The 14,730-nt window shown below is 46.7% G+C and overlaps 1 protein-coding gene across 10 annotated transcripts in view; it reads right to left on the bottom strand.

Annotated features, from left to right (window-relative positions):
• LOC135901595 (uncharacterized) overlaps nt 1-14,730 on the bottom strand; it is a 543,147-nt gene that overhangs the window by 435,936 nt on the left and 92,481 nt on the right. For all 10 annotated transcript variants that reach the window (XM_065431427.2, XM_065431438.2, XM_070531170.1 and 7 more), the window contains exons 4-5: nt 10,706-10,777; nt 3,626-3,707 (exon numbers count right to left, since the gene is read on the bottom strand). In XM_065431427.2, the coding sequence (XP_065287499.2) occupies nt 3,626-3,707; nt 10,706-10,777 (154 nt within the window). The remainder of the gene's footprint in view (nt 1-3,625; nt 3,708-10,705; nt 10,778-14,730) is intronic.

Raw genomic sequence — 14,730 nt, 5'->3', positions numbered from 1 at the left:
GCACCACCAGCGGCGCTCGTGGCCCAGGCCACGAGCGCCACTGCTTCTTTATTAAAGGCTAAAAGGTCAGAGCATGAGCTCATGCATCCAAGTGTTCGTACAGGGTGTTAAAAATTCTTTGGAAATTTAACATTTACACAGGCTATATTTTTGTCTTTTACTGGGCAAGCACTTGTTAATTACCATGTGACAGGTGCACAAGGCTGGTTTGTCACTAAACTAATTTTGAGACATCTAATACGCTCATACATTTATTACACTGATTGCTTTATGTTATGTGTTAATAAGGAAGTAGTACATAGACTATTTGAAGCATTGGTGTAGCCAGGAGGGGGGACGGGGGCAGGAACCCCTACCCCTGAAATTTTCTGACATACCCCTCCCCTTTTTCACGGAACAGAAAGTTTCAGGAAGTGGTCTCCGAAAGAGCGACATGGATGAAAGGGAAAGCTTGAATGTGAAAGGAAAGAGAGGGCTAGTGACAGCGCAACTTAACACGCTGACCACGTTCCACTGGGAACCCGATTGAGCGGAGCGTCAGGGTGCATCTAGCTGCTTTCTTTGTCATGTTACAGCCAAGCTGAGAGCACGTCACTGAAGTCTATGGGAGACGCGCTAGTTAGATAAGCGAAATCGACGCATTCCATGCAGCCACCGGTGCGCGCGAAATGTGCGCAGAACGGAGCGTAAGCAAACGCTCCGACTGTCAGCCCGCGCACAACGCCTCAGTGTTGCGTTTCACTGCTATAAGAGTTTATCTTGAATTGCATGAGTGACATTTGCATTCCGACGTCAGCCAACACCGTTTTTAGAGCTCAAGCTCCTTGCACGCTTCCTTTCCCGTTAATTCCTCAATGCGTAGGTCATTTCTGTTCTCGTGTTCCTCCCGCCACGCGTTCGCCCCACGGACCATTCGAAGCATCCTCTTCGTCAGTTGTACAGTCAACGTCCGATTTTTCAGACTCCCTAGAAGCCACGAAAACGTTCGAAAAATCGGCCAGTTGGAAAGAAGTTATGCAGATAGATCTCACGTACGCACTGTGGGAATCGATGTAAGCAAAGCTTTTTGTACTGGTCGCTTTGATTGACGATTATTAGCGGTGATATTGACAGCGAAAGCTTAATTTCTTCAACGTTTAGTCTAATAGAAGAGTGGCGAGTTGTTAAACGTTACCTTGTGTGCACCACTGCTGTTGGTCTGCTATAGTCCACAGAACACACAGGGAGAGGTTTGCTTGAGGCGTAGTTGTGTGCCATATTTCATAACCTCTGAAAGGGCTGAGCATTGTCATTGCCTCACATGTCACATCGCATCGTGGCAGAAGTATTAAACTTGAATTGGATTATGGGGCTGTGTGTGCCAAAACCACAATCGGATTATCAGGCACGCCTCCGGATTAATTTTCACACCGTGATGTCCTTTAACGTGTCCCAAAAGCTAAGTGCACGTTTTCTATTTTGCCCTCATCTAAATGCGGCTGCCGCGGTCGGCATCAAATCCGCGATCTCCAGCAATGCGACAGCTGCAAAGCTATCGCGGCGGGCACAAAAGTGTTGATTTGACGGTCGACCGCTTTCGTAGTGTCGCCTGGAGCCTGCAGTGCGCTTTAATTGATGCGGCTCTGCTTCTGCTCGCCCTGTGCAATTTGTCCGCTTGATATATTTGCATGGTGTTTATTTTTTCAGAAATAGCAGGAACGTACTGTACTGTACCTTGAACTTCAGCTTATTCAGTTTCCCCGCAACCGCTGTAGTAGGGTTTCCTTGCCTTCTCACATCACCTCCCCCCCCCCTCCCCCACCCCGCTTATATGGGAACTGCCTCTTCTCCCTCCTCTCTACAGTTCTATCTACGGCCCCTCTGGACTCCCACGTTAGTAGAAAGGGAAGCGCTGCAGTTTCTGCAATGCTTTTGAGGGGCTCACGGATAATTACAGCTGTCTAGAGGCTAATGTGGCGACGCCCAGGGAGCTCCAGAGGGCATTGTGCACATTCGACGCAGTGGGGTCCAAACAAGTTTCTTGCATCTATTTTCCTTTCTGACTCGCTCCTGTCATGTATACATACGCTCCGAACCACCCCCTGACGCGGTGTGACAGTCAGCAGCAGCAGCAGTGGGAAAGTCGAAGTTAGAGGCAAAGAAAGTATCGCTTTAAAATAAATGCAATGTCTTTTACTACGCTTAAGGGCACAAAATGCCACAGGCACATCCGAAAAAGCTCTGAAGACCTGCCAGTACACTTATTAGGCATATCGCTGCTCGTACTGTGGCGAGATAGAGGGTGTACGCCAGGGGCGTCGCCAGGATTTTTTTACTGGGAGGCACACGGAGGGGGGGGGGGGGGGAGGCAGGGGGGGAACTTATGCATTGTGTTTTGAGAATGTTTAGCTAGGCTGAAGGCCTTCTAAACACACCAGTGTGAATAAGATATTCCAACATCACAGTAAACTATAAATGAATATTTAGCATATTTACACAGCAGTGCTTCTGCTAAGAAAATGAAAACTTAAATACATGGTAAAGCACACACATAAAACAGAATTAAATTTTTAAAAATGGATACCCAGCAGCAACAATATAACATCAGTTTTACTAGATCGCAATATAGCTTCAAAAGAGCATATTTCACAACAGGATAGAGAACTAAAACATCTGAGCAATGTGCATATAAATTCTAACTTTAGTAAATACATGCCAGATTACAAAAAAAAAATTAATAAACCCTTGTGGCACCGGCTGATTCTAAACTATGGAAGCGGGAACAAAAATAACCAAAAGGTATATGGGAAAAGAATAACAAAACAAATAGGTGAGAGAACTGCAAAAATAGCACACAATAATCATTTGAGTCAGTGTCGTATTTGGCCATACAGTACAGCATATTTCACAAATGCAAATAACAGCTCTCCAACTATACACTATTCACTATATAAGCTAAGCCACCAACATGGCCTCAGACAGCACCCTATATCGAGTCACTTTCAAAGCAATGACAAGGACAGAGGAAGGTTTCGTCACAACCACAGATGCCAACGCCTGCACTGTGACAGCACAAGAAAAACACAGCCAGGATTTGTTCGATGGTCAAGCCGGTGTTCTAATACTGATATAAGTATCAGTCCTATGCCCATGCCGCAGAATTTTCCCGCAAAGGCGCCGCAAAGATACGATGGACTATCATTATACTGGCATACTCGTGCAGACGCATACGTCCATTACTGCGCGCAGCACCAATATTAACATGTCAACACACTGAATATCTATCTTAGTGGCAAGAGATCGCTCGACCGCAAGCACAGCTAGGTCGCTCAGATGGTTATTCATCATCTTGCTGCGAAGATAAGTTTTCAATCTTCGAAGGCACGAAAAGTGCACTCGCAAGATGATGACGATGCCGGTGTCGTCCCGGCGATAACACCTAGCTTGTGTAGTTCATGGAAGGCTAGTTTATATCCTCCCAAGACAGTCACCAATTGCAGCAGTGTCTCTATCTTGCATTTCCTTTCAGCTTTGATGCGCTGAAGAAGTTTCATTACCAGCTTGCACTCAACTTCAACGCTTTTGATGTCGCATGCATAGTGCTCGGCGAAAGGCTTGAGTAAGGAGATGTCCATAAAATTCTCACTCGAGGGCTGGAGGGTGCCGACTGCGCAGAGTACATCATTATTCTCCATGAACCGCATGGTCAGCTCCGCAGTCAGCTGGTCCTAAATAGGTAGAAAATTTTGATTTTGAATGTTTCCTTTGAATCTGGAGACTGCTTCAACAGGCTGTCTTTTGCTCAATACATACTATTCTAAATGAAGTGCAAGGCGAGTCATTCTCTGCTTTTCTCTTTGGGACACCACGTTTTCCTCAGACATACTGCAGGTTTGCGCCCAGGCAGTGTTAATTGCAATCTGCAAATTTCTCATTTCATAGAACTCGTTAATGACTGTGCGTGCCTGAGGCATGCCCAACTAATATTGCAGTGTCTACATTGCAATAGGTCCAAAAGAACCTTAAGGCTGCCAAGTACCATGGTAAATAGACTAATTAAATGGGAAGAAACGAGAAGTTCATTTACTCAAGCAGACCGCTAGCCTCCATTGCCCACCTGCTGTTTGTAGCGATGACTTCGGCGAGACATACAAGGATAACAAGAAAGCTTTTCATTCCTGCTGTGCAAGCCATCACTGAGATGCTGCATCTCTATCACTGGCAAAGACAACTTTTTCTGCACATCCACGTACAGAGAGTGAATTGCACATCCATTCAGGAAAAGAGGCAGTCTAAAAGAGAGTAAAAATCTCTCCCCGATTTTATCACTTCGCAGACATCCATGATGATTATATTGTGGCGGTGGTTCATGCAGTGGACAAACACTGCTACGGCAGTGTCGATTTACACCAACGAGGACGTGCTATAGTCATATTTGGTGTGCTTAATTGTTTCTCATGCCAACCAGCTTAAACTCGCGGGCACGCGAGGCTGCTTGTGATAACATGATTACAAAACTCTCAAGATACAGGACAGTCCTTTTGACAAAATTTCAGGCTCGATCATGAAATCTCCTCTTAGGAAAGAAGCTCCTCGGAAAATTGACTTTTGTGGTTGCTTACTAGCATTCTTTAGCTAGAATATCTTTGTTTGCCTCATTTGTTCACGTTCATTGTTGGCAGCCACCCGGCGGATTCGCGATACAAAAGCACTGATGAAAATCGTGCATGTTCTCCTGAAACCAAGTAACATGGTGCGTTCGTCTCCGTGCCACAGCATCAGAGATCATTGAGACATACATGTTAATTCACGTGAGCTTTAAAGTGTGCGAAGGTTGAGATTTGGCGGTGGAGCACTCGCATAGATAGATAGAATAAACTTTATTGTTCAACAGATATGGTGATCTACCCACCCCCCGACACACAGGTCAGGGGGCGGGTGCTGCTGCCTCAGATGCAGGCTGGGAGGTCTTGGGTCCCAGCAGCCTCTTCAGCCAGTTGGATGAGCCAGAGCTGGAGCTCAGAGTCCGAGCTGTGCAGCAGGGCCTCCAAGGTGTCTCTACTACCTATATTTTGCGTTCCCCCAGAAGAGTACTGGCATTCCCATATTATGCGGTCAAAGGTCCCTCTCGCCCCACAAAGATTACACCTATCGCTCCTGGCTTCAGGGAACATGTGCAGAAAGCATGCCATCGCCCGCTCGTTCCCTGGCTGGTTTAGTGATCGTTCGTGCTCGTTCATTTGGTTCGCACGCTCGTTTAGTCCTTCGCGCACTCGTTCATCCGACTATTCGTTCCTACGACCACTATGTCTGTGAGATGCACTTCCTGCGACTTGTTACTGCAAAAGCAAACCTGTATAGCATCTATGCTGAAAATAAGCTATCAACTTGCAACTCAAATGCTGTTTCATATCCTTTTAACCTCTATAAAACATATCACTTAACGCAATTTTGGCCATGTCACAGTGCGGCAATTGTTTGCGCTGTCATCATTCACTAAAGTCATATCTCGCATATGTTACTTCGTAGCGAGCGCAACCATCCTCAATGCATGCACTTTGCACTCTTAAGCAGAACTACACCCTTTGGGTCTCATCTTGCCACACAACAATACCCATACCCTTGTTCACATTTCCTTTCTTTAACGCTGCGAGCCCGGTACATCCAAGTCACGAACAGCAGGCACGTTATCAGCATGACAGAGCATTCTCGACAGGAAAGTAGCGAGCGCAGGGTCCTCAAGAAAGGAAACGCAAGCAACACAGATGACGATTACTGTTGTTTGGCAAGTATACACCTCAAAGGGTGTACATTTGTGTAAAAGTGCAGATGACAATTATTGTTGTTTGGCAAATGTACACCCCTAAGGGTGCAACCGTTTCTACACTCTTAAACAAATGTATACTGTGTAAGTGGCTGAGGAGTCCTATAGAGATTTATACAGTACCAGTGGCACCCACGACGATAATGGAAGAGAGAATAGTCTAGAGGAATTTAAATCCCACAAGTAATGTTGGAAGAAATAAAGAAAGCCTTGGGAGCTATGCAAAGGGGGAAGGCAGCTGGGGAGAATCAGGTAACCACAGATTTGTTGAAGGATGGGCAGATTGTTCTAGAAAAACTGGCCACCCTGTATACGCAATGCCTCATGACCTCGAGCATACCGGAATCGTGGAAAAACGCTAACATAATCCTAATCCATAAGAAAGGGGACGCCAAAGACTCAAAAAATTACGGACCGATCAGCTTACTGTCCGTTGCCTACAAAGTATTTACTAAGGTAATCGCAAATAGAACCAGGAACACCTTAGACTTCTGTCAACCAAAGAACCAGGCAGGATTCTGTAAAGGCTGCTCAACAATAGACCATATTCACACTATCAATGAGGTGATAGAGAAATGTGCGGAATATAACCAACCCTTATATATAGCTTTCATTGATTACGAGAAAGCGTTTGATTCAGTCAAAACCTCAGCAGTCATGGAGGCATTAAGGAATCAGGGTGTAGACGAGCCGTATGTAAAAATACTGAAAGAAATCTACAGCGGCTCCACAGTTACCGTAGTCCTCCATAAAGAAAGCAACAAAATCCCAATAAAGAAAGGCGTCAGGCAGGGAGATACGATCTCTCCAATGCTATTCACAGCGTGTTTACAGGAGGTATTCAGAGACCTGGATTGGGAATAATTGGGGATAAAAGTTAATGGAGAATACCTTAGTAACTTGCGATTCACTGATGATATTGCCTTGCTTAGTAACTCAGGGGACCAATTGCAATGCATGCTCACTGACCTGGAGAGGCAAAGCCGAAGAGTGGTTCTAAAAATTAATCTGCAGAAAACTAAAGTAATGTTTAACAGTCTCAGAAGAGAACAGCAGTTTACAATAGATAGTGAGGCACTGGAAGTGGTAAGGGAATACATCATTTTAGGGCAGGTAGTGACCGCGGATCCGGATCATGAGACTGAAATAATCAGAAGAATAAAAATGAGCTGGAGTGCGTTTGGCAGGCATTCTCAGATCATGAACAGCAGGTTGCCATTCTCCCTCAAAAGAAAACTGTATAACAGCTGTTACCAGTACTCACGTACGGGGCAGAAACCTGGAGGCTTACAAAAAGGGTTCTATCTAAATTGAGGATGATGCAACGAGCTACGGAAAGAAAAATGATGGGTGTAGCGTTAAGGGATAAGAAAAGAGCAGATTGGTTGTGGGAACAAATGCGAGTTAATGACATCTTAGTTGAAATCAAGAAAAAGAAAATGGGCATGGGCAGGACATGTAACGAGGAGGGAAGATAACCGATGGTCATTAAGGGTTTCGGACTGGATTCCAAGGGAAGGGAAGCGTAGCAGGGGGCGGCAGAAAGTAAGGTGGGCGGATGAGATTAAGAAGTTTGCAGGGACAACATGGCCACAATTAGTACATGACTGGGGTAGTTGGAGAAGTATGGGAGAGGCCTTTGTCCTGCAGTGGGCGTAACCAGGCTGATGATGATGATGAAACAAATGTATGCCCTTAGGCCTAGGGGTGTATATTTGCCATACAACAATAATTATCATCTGTATTGCTTGCATTTCCTTTCTTTAACGCTGCGAGCCAGTACTTCCAAGTCACAAACGGCATGCGCATTATTAGCATGACAGAGCATTCTCGATAGGAAAGTGGCAGGCACAGCGTTTTCAAGAAAGGAAATGCAAGCAAGACAGATGACGATTATTGTTGTGTGGCAAGATGTGACCCGAAGGGTGTACATTAAAGAGTGTAGTGCAACTCGGTTCGAAACAAGTACGTCACATATGAACAGACGAGCAAATGCACGATTAAATATTATTCGTGATAAGTCACTAACCTGAAAAAATGTACTCAAGCCCACCATGCTCTTGTCCGAGACTGAGTGAAGCGCTGTTATCACGTTCTCGCTTCGCGAACCAATGCTAAAAAACTGATTTTCTTTTTAGTCCTGACTCGATGATTGGCCACGGTATTTCTATCGACGTTGAGGCACCAGAAACATAATAGCACTAACAGAGTTGTGATCGTTCGTGCCCCCTGTCAGCCTTTGTACGTTATAGCCGATACGCACCGCGAATTCACATGTTAGGGACGGCACAGATTATTTAGGCTACTGAGGGCTTGCTGGAGGTCAGGATCTTGGCGATTGATCGTAAATGTGTTATTTACAACCATTTGCAACAATATTTGGTGACGCGCTTGACAAATGTTGCGTACCTAATTGTAGCGCACGCGATACATTCGGAGTCGTCATGGCAGAGCATTAGCACTCGTTCAGACACCTTTTAAAAAAATAGTTATCAAAACAGGAAAAAAAAGCTGCCATCACTGAATTTGTATAACTGCCCGTATAGAAATTCTGTGCTGTACACAAAGTTACTCGAAGCTAGAAAGCCAAAGCCACTGCTTAAACTGCACCACCTTGCTATGCGTGCATTCACTCTGCGAAAGGTCATCTGCTATGCTCGAGTGGTGTAGGCGGCGCCACAGTCGAGGAGGGAGCGTGAGATGGAGGAGAAATGAGGAGGAGTGAAGGCGGAGGTGAGTATCGCTACTTTACGATCTTTAAGTGCTTTTATTAGTTTCAACCGCTGCCCCCTTCTTTTCCCTCCCACCACCCGTGAGGCTATAGACTGTTTTCTCGGCGAGGAGCAACATAGCCTCGAACCAGCGTCCCGTGCCGCTCTCCTCCTCAGACTGGTATGTGCGGATCCTGTTTTCTCTCTGCAGAAGCTTGAAAAGATAGCGGTATAATTGCGAATTAGTGCGGATTCTAATGTGCTCTGTCTGGGATTTCTGCGATGTCAGATGACTCAAGGTCGATGAGCTACCACTCTGGTGTATTCAGCTGCAAAAATAACTTTCGGAAGCAAGCGTGAAGTGCACCTTCAGCAGCGGCGACTTCGTGGACACCGCCGCTGCGATAGCAGAAAAGCGTCTGCTTTGTATTGCCAAGATAAATAGAAAGGACTTGATGCATCAAGTGTATGTTCGGAAGGTTTTGTTCTCAGCGACCAAGTCTGAACTCGGCAGCCATGATCGAACTGAGATATGAAAGAAAGGTGCATATTCAAGTCGGTCAACTGTTGCGAATGGATGAAGTTATTCTGTTCAAACGTGTTCTAAGATTATCATGCTTGGCAACCAACGTTCTGGGGGAAGTTGACGAAGGACGTATTATGAAAACAGTATGTGCCGACTAAGAAATGAAGGTGTGTTCTTTTTTCTTCTGTAACCAAAGCTATGCCTACTGTGTGCCGGCCAGCCCTAGTTCACATGGGCTCTTGTGTGCTTCCGAATCTTGCCGGCTAGCTGTCAACGCCGCTCATCGCGCACTGTATTACTGCAGAAAGTAAAGTTGCTGTTGCAAAGAGTAATTGTTCATTTTTCAGATCTCTTGAGTAGGCGAGGTGCTCTTGCAAGCACAGGCACCATTTGAGACCTAAGAGCGCATAATCTTGGAACGCATCGCATGCGTCTGGTTAATCGTGGCATAATCGCAGCCACTGCTCATTTTATCCAAGTTTAACAACCCTTTCGATCGAATTATTTTACAGTTATTCATTTCGTAGAGCTTGATGCCCGGGTGCCAGATAAACAATGTTTAGAAAATCATACCGTGAAAATTTTAGGAGCATGAACGCAATCAAGGCACGTTTCCGCGAAGCTTCGCAGTTACCTGTATTGGGATGCACACTGCATGGCACATGGAGACACCTCTGATTGTTGTCGCCTGAGTGATACCTTAACAGAGTTCAAGGCTAGACATACAATAATAACACGTTACATGTGTACATTATGTATCAACAATGTTCAGCTTTGACTCGCCTCCTATTTCGATTCTTGGCAGAGTTGTGGGAGCGCCTCTAGGCTCTTTGCCGTTCAATATTGCGGCTATATCGAAGCTAAATGCTTAGTGACGACACGCTAAGAGGTTTCCCAATCCAAACAACTTGTTGACACCTCTCGGGAAGGCACGAAAACATGCCACTCGTCGCCAACAGCACGTTCACAGTGCACCCTCCAGCATGATCCCTCATACCAGCATGGTGCTGGACGATTGACGGTGCTGTGATCGCAAAATGGCAGCGCCCTTAATAAAACGGTCTATACTAATGGACAACTTTCTGTGGCTATGAAGGGAAAGCTACGGGGGCGGAGCTTTTGCACATGTGTTACCACGCCAAGTAGTTCGCCAGTGTTTGACAATGCTTTTAGTTGCTTGGAAGAGACGCTGAAGCGACGCAACTTCCACATGCGACGGTTTCACGTTTACCCAGACACGGAAGGGAAAAGGCGCAAAATTAGTAAACTTTTACATTCGGTCAGTTATGTGTTTTGTCTTATTTAACTGTTGATAAGAAGGTGTTTATATTTTCTCTTCCCCAGCTTAAACTAACATGGACAAAAACATGGGACTCTTTTCAGAAGCGCTCTCACTTAATTGTGTGCGCTTTGCCTCCGTAGCTTTCCCTTCATAGCCACAGAAAGTTGTCCTCAGGTATAGCGACTTCTTTGACTAGTTAAAGTACACTATAAAGGGCACTCCCTTCCTTCAACGAAACAAACTTTTCCAGAAGCTTGCGACTTCTCGGACTCTCTTTGTCGGTGCTTTTTCCGCGCCTCTTTTCATCTGGTTCAACGTATCTCCCATCCTGAAGTGGTTCTCGAGGAGTGGAAGGCTGGCATGCTCTATTCTGCACCCCTTACTGGTGCATGTCTCAGCGCCACGACTTCAGGATGCCTCTCGTTTTCTCCCTTTTTTCTTGCCCTTTCCAAGCCCTGAAAAGCAAGAAAGTAACAAAGGTCGGTGTAAGCCTTTTTCTAGAAGAGCACAATTTAAATCATTAACTTATAGCTCGTCAAGCTTGAAATGCGCGTTTTCTTCTGGTTCAGCCTAAACCACCTTGGAAAAGGAAATTGGAAAGGGAAAGTGCGGCCCATGGTCTTGTTGCTGAAGGGTTGCGATGGAGAAGCTCATTACCAACTCGTCAGGCATGGCCCCTTTCAAGCATATGGCATGCTTTCATGGACAGAATATGTGCGTTCCCACTAATAAATCTCCGAAGATTCTATCAGACTGCAGCCTTCATTTCTCTGCACTGCACCTGTCAGTGGTCGTTGAAGAAAGCTTAGTGGGGGTGTGCCCGACAAGCTTAATTTCCTTAAAATGCACTTTCCTAAAGCAGTGGTCATGTATTTGGAGAACAGACCCAGCGAATATCGCACTTTCATGCTCAGTTCTGGCCTCCTCAAAATCTAAATGAGGTGGCAGTTTGTTATCATTTGAAGAATGCATGAAATTTCTTGGATATATCGTACGTAAATTAACCCACAATCTGTACATTTCCCAAACAGTGCCGGACACCAGAATGAACTGCAGATTAAATAAATCATGCTTTTTGTTTTTGCTTAATCGTCTTCATTCTCAAAAAGCAGTTAAATATGGTATATATATTGTCGCAGTACAACACAGACAGAAGACAGGGAGACGTTCAAGAACAACAGGACAACCTGTTTAAAAACAAACAGAACCGAGGCACGTCTTCTTCGTCCTCACCCAATCTCAGCCACCCACTAGACGGAGTCCATTAATGCCCCCATCGTCGTTGTCTTCTAAGTAGAATACACGCATCATTTGTCCCTTCCTAAAAGAGCATCGCCCCGATGCTAAACCAGAAATGTCACTCGCGGAAATAAGAGTCTCTCGCATAGTTATTCGCTCACATACGGCTTCATGCGGACAACATGCACAAGTTCAGGACAATGCGTGCGGCGCCGCGTACAACTGGGACTATCGGGGACAACCTTGTACGTGGCATCACTGAGTCGGCGCAATACTCGATATGGTCCGAAGTATCATCTTAACAGCTTCTTGGAGAGGCCTCGTTTCCGTATGGGTGTCCAAACCCACACTCTGTCGCCCACGTCATCGATGACTATTCGACGGTTAAGATCATTGCGCCCTGCATTGTAGTCTTGCTGCTGGCAGATCCGCAAGCGTGCGAGTTGCTAAGCCTCTTCTGTATGTTGCGTAAATACATCGGCGTCCGTTTCGTCAAAGTCGTGTGGAAGCATTGCATCCAACATCGTTCGTACATCCCGTCCGTGAACAAGGGTGAACGGAGTCATCTGCATTGTCTCTTGTTTCGCCGTGTTATATGCAAAGGTGATATAAGGTAGGATGTCGTCCCAATTTTTCTGTTCAACATCCACGTACATGGAGAGCATGTCTTCAACTGTTTTGATTAGGCATTCTGTGAATCCGTTGGTTTGTGGATGGTAGGCCGTTGACTTCCGATGAGACGTTCCACTTAGCAGCAAGACGTGATCTAAAAGTGCAGCCATGAATGCAGTTCCTCGGTATGTTATTACGACGGTTGGTGTGCCGTGTCGCAACACAACATGCTCAATGAAAAAGCGCGCCACCTCGGCTGCTGTATTTCTCTGGATTGCCTTCATTTCAGCGTAATGTGTGAGATAGTCGGTTGCGATGATAACAAAGCGATTCCCTGCAGTAGAAGTAGGAAGTGGGCCCAATATATCCATGCCGATTTGGTCAAATGGTCTTCCAAGGAATCTGGACGGGTTGTAGGAGGCCGACTGGTTTCGACGGAGGCGACTTGTGCCTCTGGCAGTCGAGGCAAGTGCGAACGTGATGTTTCACAGTGGTGGTAAGTACCATATTTACAGGATTGTAAGTCGACAACTTTTTTAAAATTTGAAAGTCTGAAGTTGGGGGGTCGACTTACAATCGAAACCAAAACATGGCCCCGCCAAAAAAGCGAGACCCACGGGAGCTACAACGTAGTTACAATTTTATGTTTGCTCTATGGCCCTACCCGTATCTTTTCGCTATCCTGCATGTCTGTTCGCTTTCAGAAGGGTTTTTCAACATTTTTGAGAGTTTTACAGTGCATGCAACACTCATGGGGGCGGTCAATAGTTGATGGAAGCGCCGCTGTTCCCATTTGCGGCGGCACCCTCAGAACGGCAGCACTTGCGGGGAGTATCGGTAGTTCATGGAAGAGCAGATACCACTCGCAGGTTTCTCTTTCTCTGCTGAAAGGCACTGGCATTGGTTCGCCGCGTTCCACTTGACTACCGGCTACGTGCTACTTCTATGCTTCCCCAGTCGTCATGAGTGCTCCAGGCCCACTAATCATTCGGCACTCGTTCACAGCAGCGTTCAAGAGGGCTGCCATCCTTTACGCCGAAGAAACAAACCACTGCGCAGCGGGCCGCAATTTCGATGTTTCTGAACGGGTGGTGTGAGAGTGGCGACTGCAGCGAAGCGAAATTTTCACCTGTGACGGCAAGTGAGAAATTTCCCACATGCCGAAGTCTGGACGCTTTCCAGAGCTGCAGGCTAGCTTGCGGCGTACGTCGTTGAAATGCGTGATCGGTCCCTGCCACTGAAGTGCGACATGGTCATGAAACAAGCCCGGACCTTCGCCTTATGTTTAAGGCCCTGCTCCGCCGTGAGTACGAGTGGCTGGCGGCAGAAGACCACGAAATTACGCCAACCGCACCTGTCAAAAGAGCCTCCCTGACGGCTGCGTGTGGTTGGGTGCATTCGGCATGGGCTGCTGTTCCACAAGATGTCCTGGTGCGGTTGTTTGCCAAATGTGAAATTTCGCTGGACCACAACGCGCTATGGGACCGCAGCAACGACGACGATGGCAGCACTAGTGAAGACGAGTAGTCCAGTGACCATGTCAGCTACTAATAAATTTTCGTTATAGAATGTGCCCTCGGGTATGCTCTCTCTCTTTTTTTTTCCTGTCATGCGATATGGGGGGGTCGACTTACATTCGAGTCGATTTACAATCGTGTGAATACGGTATGAACACGTCGCACAGATTAACCAGCGGACTGAGCAGCAACAGCTTCCCCATGTCTATTTTGCCTTTGACGACAGTGGCTGTACTTGGTACGAGAACCGTGAAGCTAGCCTGACGACATGGAATGACTTTCGGCAGAAGATCACAGATACTTTTGCAAGTGCCGACTGACGCGACCGCGCCCAGCAGATGATGGAGCTACAGGTGCAACAACCTAATGAGTCGGTCACAATGTCTGCCGGTTGCCGAGGGCCTGGCCTGCCTCTTTCGTAGAGCCAACCCGAACATGACCGAAGATAGGAAGTTGCGCTACCTCATGTGAGGTGTAAAAGAGCAGTTGTTCGCGGGGCTTGTGTGGAATCCACCAGTCACCGTCACTGACTTTATCAATGAGGCTACGGCTAATGAGCGGGCCCTTCATCAACAATGCAGGCAGTACGATCGACTGTCCACCAGCACTGCAATCAATGCCGCCGCAGGGACTGCCAAGTATCAGAACTCCTTGCGTGAATTGATCCCAGAGCTTGTCAGAGAGGAAGTGCATAAGATTCTGACACCGACATTGGATAGACCCGTAGCATCAATCGCCGAAGTGGTGCGAGACGAAATCAGGCAGGCGTTCCCGGCAGCCGATCTTCAAGATCACCAGCATCCCATAACTTACGCCGCCGCTGTCCACCACCCGTCACAGCCACACCGCCGTACCACCAGCCTCCAACAACCGCTCCTTGGTCGCCGCCGCAAGAGGATGCTCCGAGGCACGTCTTCTTCGTCCTCACCCAATCTCAGCCACCCACTAGATAGAGTCCGTTAATGCCCCCATCGTCGTCTTCTTCCAAGTAGAATACACGCGTCAATATATGTATTGTTACACTGCATGGCGGGGCCAAA

This window comes from Dermacentor albipictus, chromosome 1 (assembly GCF_038994185.2).
Source record: "Dermacentor albipictus isolate Rhodes 1998 colony chromosome 1, USDA_Dalb.pri_finalv2, whole genome shotgun sequence".
NCBI lineage: Eukaryota > Metazoa > Arthropoda > Arachnida > Ixodida > Ixodidae > Dermacentor > Dermacentor albipictus.
This window is presented reverse-complemented; position numbering and strand designations above follow the sequence as displayed.